Below are 14,249 nucleotides of genomic sequence, written 5' to 3' on the forward strand. Positions count from 1 at the left end.
CATATCAGTTGTTGTAAGAGAATACTCAGTCTGATATTAGCATGCATACTATTCCTGTTACATTTAGCTACACTAGGTAAAAACTAGCAAGCAAAACAAAAAAGCAGACTTTATTTTGTCCTCAAACAATGCAAACTCAAGAAACAGCAATATTTTGGCATATCGTGACATTTTATTTGGTGACAAATCGACCTAGAAAAACAGAAATCATTAAAATAAATTGTTTAAAAATACATTAAAACAACAATTTATGCACACAGTATGCTTTCCATTCTATTACATTCAAATAATGACTTGCTAATGAGTCGTCACCTCATAATACCAGAACAGTCACCATGTATCTGATTAGAGAATTTACATCATATGATGGAATAGTGTCATGACCTGACCATGAATGGGAAAGTGATACCTTGTTGTAATTCTTCAGAAAATTAAGCGGTTAACTCTCTTAACTTTCAGAATGGTTAATTCAATAATTTAGAACCTGCACAAGAAACCGCTCTCCCATGAAGTATTTGAGAAGCAAGGGAGTAAAATACTTTTGATTGTCAAATTCAGCTCCGACTAAGAAGGGTGATAAAGAACAAGAAGGAAAAGTAAGTGTGCTAGACAGCAAGAAGTATTTTAGACTACATTTTTAGTGCCGTAAAGTTCAAAACAATTCCCTAGACTTCACAAAAGATAAAAAATACCTAAAAGTACAACAACGTGAAATCTTATTCTGAGAAATAAGAACATGAGTACTTAAAGGTATTTAAGATGTCTTAAAGGTATCTGGTATAACTACGCACCAAACAAAATTCAAGATTTCTAGTAGCACTGCTTTCCAGTATGAACTAAACTTCTTTCATGAGTTAAGCAGAACCAAGCTAGAAGTTAAAAATGCTCGGCGTCATTGCTAGCAATGGGACTGGGAAAAGGACATGAACAGCATGATCATGTAAGAGTGTACATCAAAGTCTTCACTCAAAACATAGAACTAAGAGCAGAAGGAAGAGGGTTAAACTGAACTATGTGGTATAAAAGCTATAGCTTTTCACAGAAAGAATGAAGGAGTGCTGTGAGATAAAGAGTGATACAACAGACATCCCTGTGTGTCAAAACATGGGCCAGACAAGGTCAGTGGTCAGGTCAGAGAAGATGGAAGATTCCCAAAATATGGGCCTCATCCCCTTAGCCACTTTAAGAAATATAGCTTTAGCAGGATTTCAGGTAAACAAGAAATATATATATAAACCGCTGATAATATGCTCTTTCCTGTAGCTACTGTGCTGTGGTAGCTCCAATGTGTTGTAAACCTGTCAAGTTTGAAGGCAGCTTGCTGGGTAGTAACCACTCCAAGCGAACCCTGGGGAGTGAAAGTCAGTTCAATGGCCTCTACAGGAGCTGCAGCAACTAAAGATGAAGATTTCAGATATTCCTGGAAGTTATCTTCTCCACTACAATGATATACTCCAACAACAACAAAAAAACAAACATTTTAACAGAGTGGGAATAGGGTATGTTATAATTTCTAATCAGACAGCTTTATTTTAGTTTTTACTCTGAAATGGATGATTTCACCATTCATTGTTAAATCCTTTCACAATATTCTACAACTTTCAATTTTATCAGATTGTTGCAAATACTACTGTAACCGTGACAAGCTATTGTTCACATATACTTGTGATCTTTAGGTTCTAATCAAGAACACTGCAGTTAAAGAAACATTCTGAACTACATATTCAGTGAAGCAAACCCCTTGTACACACACTGTGCACTGAACAAGAATTAAAATAAAGGAATGCTACCTAGGTGTTAAATAAAGGCGCATGAAGAACTTTAAAACAAGACTAGAGCAGTTTGCAAATATTGCCTGAATATTGCTCATTACATTTTTACAATTTTAGCTTTTACAAAGCATTTTTAAAATAACCAATACATTATTTTCTCATGTTTTAGGCCAACATGTAATGAGACACAGGACCAGTATTGAATATACATATCATACATTTACAATGTTATTTTCCACTTTCTACTATCAAGATCTGCTCTTTCTTTGGGTTGAGACTAGTTAACACCTGATCATTTACTAATATCATATTCTAAATTATTATGGTTGTTATTTTTGTATTAAGGATAAGTTCTTCCCTATTGTTCTTTAACACCACAGCTTCCTTTAGGTCTATCCAATGACATTACAGCATTTACAATTTAAATTACATTTATGACAGTAAGGGGTCTCTCTATAGGTAGTACTGAATATACAGTACACTGCAGGTGGTGAGTGAGGTATCTCTATACGTGGCATAATACTGTATAATACTGACAATTAAAATGAATCACAAATGGAAAACAAGATCCAAGGCTGATAATCTCCCTCATCAAACACTACAAAGTATGTACTAAGGATTCATATCAATAAAATTATACAAGATGCTCTTCTAGTAAAATACATTGTAGTATGGTACAATTGTAGTACACTTAACTCAAAGCTCTACATACAGTATATGAGTCCTTTTCAAGCATACCTACAAAAGAAAAAATGTAAAAGTCCAGACCATTTCCTCAGCTTCATCCAAACATCCAACTATTTATAGAATTACTATTTATACTGTACTAGGAGATCATCAAAGCTTTACATGACAAGCCTTTGGTCTTCTTACAGCTCTGTTTTAGAAAAAACAGCATCACAAAGTGTTTGGATTTAGAAATATATACAAACACTACCACAAAAACTACTGGGTGCTCTTATCTACCTGATCCCTCTACAGTTATCACCACTTCATGTCAAAACTATTATATTTAAGACCACACTCCGGCATTAGGTGCCCAAGGGGAATGTATTAGATATTTTAAAAGTCTCCTAATTAATTTTCAAATATTTGAAATTCCCTTGCTAATACTTATAATTCAATTCCTGCTTCAAATATTTGTAAGAGATGTTCAAATATTTGGAATTCATTTTCAAACATGCCAAAATGAATTTCAAACATGTGAAAGGGTATAATAAATTCCATTTCGATGCCCTATACTCAATGGGTAAGTAAAAGCAAATGAAAACACACGTTGAAGAAAAAAAAACATTCTGTGACAATGCATGTAATTTTTGCACATTTTGCCTTTTAAATCTATCTTGGAACATACGCAGTAATGTGTTAGAGTGAAAAATACAGTTCAATATGACAGTATGACTTTTACAGAAAAAACAATACTTGTCTACTGAAAAAAGACCTTCCTCTAGTTTGCTTTCTGCACATTTTCCTGCTTTGTATATGGTACTGTATGTATGCCACGCATTGTAATAGAACACTACCACTGCCAGCAGCCATATCACCCTGCAACTCACAAAAGGCAACCCACTGAAGCTAAGCAGGTGTGAGCTGGTCAGTACCTGGATGGGAGACCTCCTGGGAAAAACTAAGGTTGCAGCTGGAAGAGGTGTTAGTGGGGCCAGCAGGGGGCGCTCACCCTGCAGTCCATGTGGGTCCTAATGCCCCAGTATAGTGACGGGGATACTATACTGTAAACAGGTGCCGCTCTTTGGATGAGATGTAAAACCGAGGTCCTGACCCTCTGTGGTCATTAAAAATCCCAGGGTGTTTCTCGAAAAGAGTACCAATCTTACCAATCATGGCCTCCTAATAATCCCCATCTATGAATTGGCTTCATTAGTCTGCTCTCCTCCCCACTGATAGCTGATGTGTGGTGAGCGTTCTGGCGCACTATGGTTGCTGTTGCATCATCCAGGTGGATGCTACACATTGGTGGTGGTGGTGGAGGGGAGTCCCCATTACCTGTAAAGCGCTTTGAGTGGAGTGTCCAGAAAAGTGCTATATAAGTGTAAGCACTTATTATTAATTATTACCTTACACTCTGCTGCAATATTTCATCTACAACAGCCAAAATGGAAGGAATACCATATTTATGACAATGCCTTTAATTTAATTTTGCTTCATACTTAATGATCTAGGTTCAAGCACACAACCTAAATGTCATTTTGACAAAACCTTATTCACTGGATCATAGCAAAGACAAATTACAGTTATTAAAAAGTAAAATAACAGATACGTAACTTGAGTGTTTGCAAAAATGCAATGATCCTTAGAGAGAACACAGAGCTATTTACTGTACATTAATTATGGATACTATTAATAGCATAAAGGAAAGAAAGTATGCCTTTTAGTAATGAATGGTACACTTGGAAACATGCAGTATACCAGCTTATTAGATTAGTTGTGCTGTATTAGTACATGAGATTCTGCAGAGCCAGTGGCCCATGGCATAGGACTGCCCATTAGCCAAAAACAGGGGCGGGGAGAGTGGGAAAATGTTTCAAATACACTGTGGTACATTTAGCAGTGAAAGACAGATTACTGCCACGGCCAAAATCTGAAGGTACAGCAGGGATGTGGTTCACACCAAGAAATACAGCAGTGCATTAATAATAAAGTTTAACAGATAGGCATTTTGCTTAGAGGTACTTATGATCAATGCAGAAGAAAGAAATTGCCCTTGCAAGAAAATGTAGTGCCCACAGGGAAAACAGCAAATCAAATAAAACACTTAACACCTGCTATAAATTGGGCACTGCAGCAGCACTGAGAATTGATGCATTTAAATGCTAATCTGATTTTGTTTTTAACCTGCTGGACAGGGATCAGTCGGTGCTCGTCTGCCCATGTGACGATCTCTTGCCCATCACATTCTTTCACTGTGATTGGCTGAAGGTGACTGTCGATTTAAAGTTATATGATTGTTCAGTCAGCGGCATGCCCCCATAGATCTTGGTAATTTAATTGCATAGATTAATACATCCAGCTTTAAGTCTTGATGATTAAAATTCTCCTTTTTAATTCCTTTTGATAAAACGGCAATTTTCAAAGAAACCCATCCGAAAACTAATTGGATCCTGTCCCATGTGCTGTACATTCCAAAAAATACCTCAAGCACTACATAATTCTTTAATGTTTCTCCAAAGACAAGTGGACAGGAAAACGCAAAATGTGTAGTTTTTAAAGAAAAACGATTAACATTATATTTTAAAATCCTAAAAAAAAAACAAAGTGTAGCAAAACCATGCAGTTCAATCTAATAATACTGTATAGTGCCTAAATTAATGCTGAGACTCAGTGAAATGGGGAAGGAGAGATTTTCTAGTTCCACAGCTTTACTGAAAAAGCAGCCAAAAAGTGGAATGACATTATCACTGAATTCTGACTTCCTGTTCACAGTCTAAGACAATGCCTTATTTTCTTGGATTTATTTCTTTGGCATGACTGAAAGTGGGTGTTGCATCACAGCCTCGTGTTAAAGTGGCACTACCACATTTAAATGAAAATGAATACTACAGTAGAAAGAAGGTTTAGTTGCTGCTGTCTGATTTTTGCCTAAAATGCGTAGTAAATGATTTACTGAAACCTAAGTCAAATGTCTTTGGAAAGATATCCATTTCATTGTTTTACCTTTTATGTAAGAAAACAATGGTGAAAGCCATGCTCTTTTGAAACTATTTTCCACATTTTCTTGCAGAGATCACCCCCTGACGCTATGTGCTGTTATTTCAGCAAATTACATTGTGTGATGTAAGACCAGAAACTAGGCTCTCCAGGTACCGAGGAAGACAGAAAATTGCAGCTGCACTCAATACCCACGATCAAGTTAAATTATTAACACAGTTTAAGCTCCCCGCTGAAACAAGTGACCCCCAAGACAACAAAACCTTCCACAGCTGTTTTTTCGCCACTTGCCTGTATGTCACTGTACCCAGCATCCAACGTGGTCTCTGTGCTAAGAAACAACAGGCACGACAAAAAAAATGAAAAGTCAACACCCATCTCCCTACTCTGCCAGGAGTCTCCCTTCAAAGTGAAGAAGAAAACCGATCTAAAAATGCAACCCCTGCTTGGTTTCTTCAGCCTGCGTCTTTCCCCAGCTGTTTCAAACGGCACCTGACTCCTATTCTTACCACCACAACACAGTTCCTTTTATCCAGTCCTGCAGTCACTGCCTTACCGGATTCACCCCAGAAGGCACAGCCAACCACTGCCCCCGAGAGACCAAACACGCAGCATGCTGAGATGTCTGCTGTCGTGCAGGGAAACGCACCTAAAACAAAGACTGAAAGTTTGCGTCTTGGCTGCAAGGGTCTGCAAAGCAACACAGAGGAAGACCAGGGCAAAAGTGCCCCTGTCAGCAAGGGTAGGGAGGCTCACTTCTGCTTGTGTGGGTGGGGGGTGGGGAGTGGGTTGAGAGTCTGTGGGTTTGAATCAAGGGGATGGGGGGAGGGGAGTTTATGGTTATCTGCGTTCACAACGGGTAGAGGCAAATTATTTCTGAAAATATCGCCGGAGCAGAAGAATTTGTGTAACTGGCAGGAAAAGAAATGTAAACGTTAGGAAGTTTGGATTCACAAGTCCGCAATGCAAACCCACAATAGTCTAGGAGTAGTTTTGGTTTTTGTTCTCTGGCTACTATATAATAGTGCTTTTGTTGGATAAGTGACCCTAAACGTCAAGCCAATGCAAACAACAGCCAGCCAAACCCAAGCAGACTTTGACAGCTAATAAAATAAACAGACTCGCCAAGTTTGCGAGGGAAATCAAACTGAGGGAGCATCATACCTCAGAAAGAAAATGCGTTGTATCAACTCAAGAACAGCTTGTTTTATTCAAAACTTAAATATCATGTAGCAGATAATCTCTCATTCCTTTAACATTTCAGTTAAGGCATAGTTACATTTTAAATGTTAGATCTCTGTTTAGTTGTCCTGAATTGTATTTCTTGACAAGGTCTGCTCACCAGCTACCAAACTGAAGGATAGTTGTGATCAGATTGTGCGAGAGGAAACTCTTCTATTTTTTACTTTCTAGTTCCATATACTATAGAATTTCTCATAGCAATAAGCACCATATTCTCCCTTAATCTGGGTTAAAAAAATGGATTCACACTCAAAGGTATGATAACACTTAATAATACACTGAAAAAATAAGAATAACAAGTACAGTCCAAATATGAAATAATCTAAATTATTTTGTAACACACCTCAAAGTGCAGCAGAAGTCTGACTTGTCGTTTTCTCTGTGAAATGAACAAGACCTTGCCTAACCTTGGGTGAAAGCCCATATGTTCACTGGTGTCTGTTTAATCAAACAGCTGTTAATGTGTTCTGCATACCAAAGCTGATCTAACCAAAATACACCAAAAAAGGAGAAATTCAAGGTTACATCCTTCCATGAGAATAATAGTTCAGCACATATATTTAAAAAAACTTACAGTTGAACTAAATTTGAAGAGTGAGGTATGAAGCAGTGAACTAGTGTCAACATTAGTGAGGGCAAAAATGTGTAATTTCAACAGAACATATTAAACACGAGGCAGTAACATTCTTATCTGTGCACAAACTGTTTCTGCTATTTTTATCATGATAAATTAATTATTTTACACCTAATGCATGTTTTTCTGTCATGATATGCACATTACAGTACTGAGACTTGAGATAATAAGTAAGGCAATGCAGGCATAAATTATATACATTGTGGAAAAAGAATGTATAAGATGTGGAATATTCTTTTACATGCATTATTTCTGAAGTAATTTTAAAAAATGTCATCTTTAGATTCGCTTTAAAGTAAGCCTTAATGAGGCTAAATTTAATATTGAATAATACATGAATAATTTATGGATCTCTGCTTAATTTAAAATTCCCCACAAAGGAGTGTGCACACTAAAGGATTCATTGAGTAAAATGGACTTTGGAACAGCATTATAATTAGATATAGAAACAGAGACATTGCTTTGAGTTTTGCCTGGCTGGTTGCTAGAATAAATTTTCTATAGAATGACTACAAAATTAAAACAATTGCTCTAATTGTATCTTCCACTGAAGACAATGATTGTAGCACAGCTATTTTGTATACATACTGTTCACAAATGGTTTCAGTATACACAGAATAAAAGCCTTGCTACCTAAAATGTGTTAAAAAGCAAAACAGTGAAAAGAACAGCCACCATTATCAATCAACGCACGTTCTATCTCGCCTCGCATTTTTAACAGCACCTGATGCGTTAAAGCAACCCATAAATCAAATCAAAACTATCCAGTAGTACCTTTTGGCAGCCAGTGAAAAACCATTCTGAGAAGACCATATTGTGTTTTACTATCAGCAAAGTTTCACCATAGAAACTCTCACGGGAAAAGGTTTTGAACTTTCAGTTTATTCTGGATAACACATCCAGAATCAGTTTAATTTCTTATTACTTTTGCAGAGTATGAATGATTCCAATGACAAACAAAGGGATGTTTTTGATGGAAAAAAAGGACTCTAAATGTCATGGTACGCTAAAGTTAGCTTACCATGACTTCTCTTCTCTGACACACCTTTCTGAAATGCTAAACATTACGTTATAATTACTTAAAAGATAACAGCCAGGATTGGACTAACTTTGGTATTTGTTTTTCAAATCAAGACTAGCCAATTAAAACCTTAGGCAAGGCTTTAACTCCATGTCTCACACATGCCTCTTTCTTACTTCAGCAACAGAAAATACATCCTTGTTTTGATTAAAATTTTTAACATCTTCAGAACTGCTTTGTCCAAGTGTCAAAACAGATTTTCTCATGTGATGCTAAAAAAGACAGTGAATTCCCGCTCAGGGTCTGGCTTAAAAACGGCGAGGTACTGGATTAGGCCGAGAGTCCAACTGCCCAGCAACGAAGTCCTACCTGTGAGCACTTGTGGAGTTGCAGAGTGTGGAACTGTGGCGGCATCCTGAGGGATAGAGCTCATGTCCGGTTCTGGCGTGCTGCTAGGAGGGGAGATGGCCAGAGGAGTCATCACGATCCGAGACTTGAGCTGCGAGACAAGTGACAGCCCGCGATATTACTGTTTCAGTCCTGCACCATGCCTAACTACAGCACACAATCAGACGTTGTTGAAGCCCCAGTTTGCAGCATGTCCTTATTTCAAATAGGAGCGCGTTAAGGATAAAGGCGAGCTGCATTTGATTACTTTCCCATCTCTGATCGACAACTGCCACTCAGAGGGTAATTAACTCACAGCGAAGGTCTGGAGATGCACAAGTGAGATTGTGGAGTGGGGGTTGGTAATCTTGGTCTTAAGGCAGAGTGTTAGCCTTTCATCACAAACGACAATCTGATCTAATAGTGCACAGAAATGATCTTTTATTGCGTCTTTCCCCATTTACTGTACAGTACTGGAGTGAAGAGTAAAATTTCCGCAAATGCCATTTTACGTATTGTTGCTAATGCATTGTTAGGGTTTGGCCTGTCACAACAGAAATCAACATCTTTTTTTTACAATACATAAACTCTTTGTTCTTTGCCTCTGCACAAATACAGTGCATACAATTAAATTTTTACATGATAGCACAATGAAAATGACTTCCTAAAGCAGTACAGTAGCTCAGTAAAATTGATTTTCAGACAGGAGTCACATTGGCCTAAGCTCCTTTAGCCTTGTCTTTTCTGCCTGAGGACAACTGTACAGCCACACCATTTTATTGGATTTAATAAATGGTTCTATCTACAGTCCTGCATAAAGCAGGAATTAATCCAGCACTATGCACAGATGTTCATTCATGGCTACAACACCAGCTCATGCCATAAAACAGAGAACAATAATGTCCACACATTGATGTCAGCCGAAATGTGCAGCATAAAACAATCTATATAAATAAGCAGAAACAAACAGCTCTCCTTATGTGTGGTAATCCACAATGCCATTTGTACTTGCAATTACTGTATCGAGCCAGGTTCTAAAAGCGGTGGGGTTTTTTTTCTCAAACGGGAAGTGAGTGTTTTAAAAAAAGAAAATGAAACAAAAACAACACATAGTACTTCCATATGCTCATTATGTGCTAGCTGCCCCAACAACACTCATCATAAACAAATTCCCCATCTAACGTCAAGTCAGTGGATACAGTCGGTACATCCAGCATTAACCCACTTCTGCAGCTTGGCTTGCAGAGACAGCCTCAAGGAGGAAGGAGGGACTGAGCTGTCTAGTGTGATCTGTGTCTCCAGAATCCGAGCCCGGAGCGCAACCAACCCCCCCTCCTGCAGACACTGACCTTAAATCCAGGTTTTCGCCCCCTTTTTTTGGGCACTTTGAGGGGAGAGAGGGACTCTGAGTAGCGGTTCTGAAAATCCATTTTGGAGACAGTGGAGCGAATCGGGGGTCTGCCTCGCTTTCTGCCTGGGATCTTCCCTCGCTGCCCGGGAATGAATGAAGGGCTCATGGCAGGCGATTGCATCTCACTGTTGTCTGCTTTCTGTGCTGATGCCGCGGGAATACTCATTGGACCTGAAAAAGAAAACAAGCCTTCAGAACAGCCAGAAATACAGCAAGGGAGGGAGATGTGACGCCAAATCACTCCTGTATCCCGAGCACAAAATCGAAGAAACTGAAACAGCCTTCTGCTGATGCTAATTCGAGTACATTTCCACAGTCCAAATGAGTCATTTCATGTCCTGCCAACTTAAGTGTCCAGCTATAAGTGGCATCCTGCACAAGTTGCTGACACTCTTTCTGAAAAGCTGCCCAAAACAGCGTGTTACCCACACAAAACAAAAAACATTTTTTTTCACAAGGATGTTTTCTCTTCCTTTCCCTGTTCAACTGTGCAGAAGCACTGCTAGATACCGAGACCACAACAAATGAAAACACACAAAAAAATACAGGCGCTACCTTAGTGAACAGTGGGGAAAGATGGAACAGAACTGAGAAACACATACGAAGAGCTAAAATGATGGTTAGAGGACAAAACCAATAAGAACAGAAGCCAGCTGCTGAAATTTCACAATATACAGCATTTTTGTATTGCTACAACACCTCCCCCACCAACTTCAAGCAATAATACTACCTGTCAGGCAAGAATTCCACGCAGATTCCACACAAGCACAGCTCCGTTTGGCTTACCTATTTACTGCACTAATGAACCGAATGCTGTGTCTTTAATTCCAGTCCTTTTGCTGTAGGTTCTCAATACAGCCACTCAGAGAGCTGCAAAAGCCATCTTCTCTCTGCCTGCCTCTATGCTCTTCTCCTCAGTCCTGCAGCTCAGAGCTCCAGCTGCAAACATCTCATTAGACTAATGCATTCAGTCCAGGGCAGAAAACTCGATTTACCATAGCTACAGCAATGAATTTCCATTACGATGACAGCTTCAACCACATCATGTCCGGAAAACCAGCCAACCGCTGGCTTTCAAAGAATAAACGCACACTACACGTAGAAAATGAGGCCTCTGTGAGAGTGAGTGTGTGTGTGTGTGAGCGCTTATTTGTGTGGTGTAGTACAGCGTGATGCATCTTCCTTCCTCTGTTAAATCATGCAGCAAAAAAAAAACTGTACGACAGATACAAACAAAAACATTAAAAAAACATACCATTTAAAAATGACCCCAAGGAGAAAATAATGCTTCCAACTCCTGTCCACTGAATCTCCTGATAATCAGTGGTGTGCTTATAATGTTCCTTTCCCGGCCTCAGCTCTGTCCTGTAGAGTCTCTTGCAGGCAGTTTCTACTGTCACTGTTGTAAAAGCTCTGCTAACTGTCCCTCATCTGTTGTCATAGCAACAAGCCGGTAACATCCTACCACTGCCTGTCTCATTCTACAGTGTGGTCTCATACGCAATTTGCACACAGTACTAGGGAAATAATTATTAAGCTGTGAGCAGGTCCGCAGGCAGCTAATACAAATGCACAGAGAAGGAAGTGTTTGTTTAAAACTGGATGCTATGTGGCAGTTTTTGTTAATGGATTTTGGTTTGGGCTTCAACAGGGCCGGGGGGGGGGAGGAGGGCATTATTTACAGCCAGCTGGAATATAGGGTTATTAAATATAATTGTTACAGCTCCTGGAAAATCCATAAGCATTCATCTGTCTCTCAGTAAAACCTTCACCGGGCCGTCTGCTATAACGCAGGAACTGGGGAATTGCCATTCACACAATACCACCGCAGAGAAGGCACAATACAGAAAATCAAACAGATCAAAAACTACCACTGCATTTTATTTTTATAATGACGAACACAATGTTGGAAGAATTATTGCGACTGCAGGGTGGCAACAGTGGGAGCTGAGGGATACATAAAAGTATAGTGCCTGAACAGATAAGGTAATTCTGATTGAAATGTTCTACATATTACTCAAGATCAGCTGCTTTTCTTCATCGCATGAATCCCCTTGTGCAATACTAAGGATTAAGAACACAATTGTGTCAATCTTGAATAATTATCGTGACTTCAAGTTGGTACCTAAGGAATTGGGCAGATTTTTAAGCTGCTAATATAAAACCTATACAGTACCTTAGCTAAACATAAACTGGAGAGATTTGAGCAGATTTATTTCAGCTCATTTTATTGACTTATTGGCAGTTTCTCCATGCAGTGACAGACACTCACTGCATGGAGAAAAAAGGGAGGTTTCAAACATACCACACTATTTTTCATCCTCTAGAAAAGAAGCACAACTTGTAACATCCAAAGATCATTCAACATCTCACAAGCTAAAACATGATGCGTTAAATAATTTGATGTGGGCATTATTATTCTTACAAAAACAGTACTGGGAAGGGAATTCTTATAAGCCGGTTAATATGAAAATCTTTCTTCCATGGATAGATGAACACTTACTTTCACAGAACCCATCCATTTATCTGTCTAATTATTTATGAGATGTGAGAAGCACACTTTACTCAACTATGCACTAATAATCAAAATGTCATTCTTTCCATGCTAATTATGTGATTCTAGTTGGATGTGACTATCTTCCCAGCTAGAAAGTAAATAACAAAAATACGCCGATATTTCAGGGCTCCACGTATGACAAGCGAACTTTCTTTAAATATCAGACAAGCATCAAGCTTTTTGCTTTTTGTATTTTGATTCTGTTCTGTGTGGCAACTTTTGCTGCCCATCTAACATAAGCTTCCTCACTATCTACCTCTTAGAATGTATTAATAAAAGTCTACAGACAAAAACGCAGAAACGCTGCAAAAAGATTGATTTATGAAAAATCAAATATTAAAATAGGAGCTAGTATTATTATTCCAAACAACAAATGTGAAGCGTCTATTGTGTAGTTTTTCTGGCCTGTTATACAGAGACACAACAGCAACGGAAGCAGTGTTTTCATCACCTTGCAAAATGGAAATTGCAAGACGAATTGTCCAAAGTCAATCAAGTTAGCTGTGAAGACACTGCACCTCTGATAAGACCCCCAGTTTCCTGATTTGAGGGGGGAAAAAAACTATGCAAAAAGACAGGGAGGTCCAAGGTTTAAGTGCAATATTTAATTGCTACAATATTTAAGTGCTACATGACCCTGTCACAATCAATTATTATCTTCTGTCATCAAACAGCCATAGAAACAATTTTGAAACTGCTGTCAATCACAGTTCTACTTCAAGCATCCTTTTGTTCTTTTCCTAAACAAGAAGCTAATGCCCAACCCAGGCAGTCTTTATGCAGTTCATTTAAAAAATATACCTAATAAAATGCCTATTATCTATCCTTTCTTTCTTACTAATTTACCTGTGTTCCAAGAAACAACTACCTTTCTTAGAAACAAAAAATTAAGAAAATTCAGAACTGCACACAGGAAAGCAGCTTCTTCCTCAGTGTTTTTATGCAATTTGTAAGCACCCTAGGCTTCTAAGCAACAGCCGCTGTCTTCACCAGACCTCTCAAGAGCCACCCCCCTTTCAGAGGCTCCGGCCAGCACCAGGCTTTCTCTCAGCCTTGCACTGAGCCCTTAAATCACTTGGTCAGAGAGCAACTACCTAGCGAACCCGGGTCTTAGAACTTTCGTTAAACAAACGACCAACAAATAATCCAAAATAACATGCGCACAAAAAACAGACCCCAAAATAAGGCATGTACGTTGGCTTGCAAGCTGTCGGCTATTTATAAACGAAGTCAAATGTTTGCACAAAAGATGAGCAAGTCAAGGCTATCCTGGGAACTGTTCACTAGTAGCGGATTGCTAAGCCCATACCACTTACTCAGCGGCCTGTCATGGCATTTGCTCTAGTCACATTCAATAAATCTGCGGATGACAAGGCGGCTCTAAAGGGCCGTGGAAACCCCATCCCACTACGCACTGCTGCTGGGAAGCAGCCAAAACACACAGTGAAGGAAAGTTCACCTCTGGCTGTCTTGACGGCAGGAAGCACCGTGTCAACACAGGGGAATAACACCCAATCAGGCAACCATTCATTAAAGGCTTCTGCACTTTGTGGACTATT

At 39.0% G+C, this 14,249-nt stretch overlaps 1 protein-coding gene across 4 annotated transcripts in view; it reads right to left on the reverse strand.

Moving 5' to 3' along the window:
• Positions 1–14,249, reverse strand: part of scml4 (Scm polycomb group protein like 4) — a 70,285-nt gene that overhangs the window by 20,546 nt on the left and 35,490 nt on the right. For 3 of the 4 annotated variants that reach the window (XM_088932040.1, XM_088932030.1, XM_088932057.1), the window contains 2 exons: positions 10,072–10,304; positions 8,705–8,834 (listed from right to left, as the gene is read on the reverse strand). In XM_088932040.1, coding sequence (XP_088788166.1) covers positions 8,705–8,834; positions 10,072–10,304 — 363 coding nt within the window. Of the gene's footprint in view, positions 1–8,704; positions 8,835–10,071; positions 10,305–10,919; positions 11,132–14,249 lie in introns of those variants that run through there. The other variant, XM_088932049.1, reaches the window with a different exon arrangement.

The sequence above is a fragment of the Atractosteus spatula genome, chromosome 2 (genome assembly GCF_055471065.1).
Source record: "Atractosteus spatula isolate fAtrSpa1 chromosome 2, fAtrSpa1.hap1, whole genome shotgun sequence".
NCBI lineage: Eukaryota > Metazoa > Chordata > Actinopteri > Semionotiformes > Lepisosteidae > Atractosteus > Atractosteus spatula.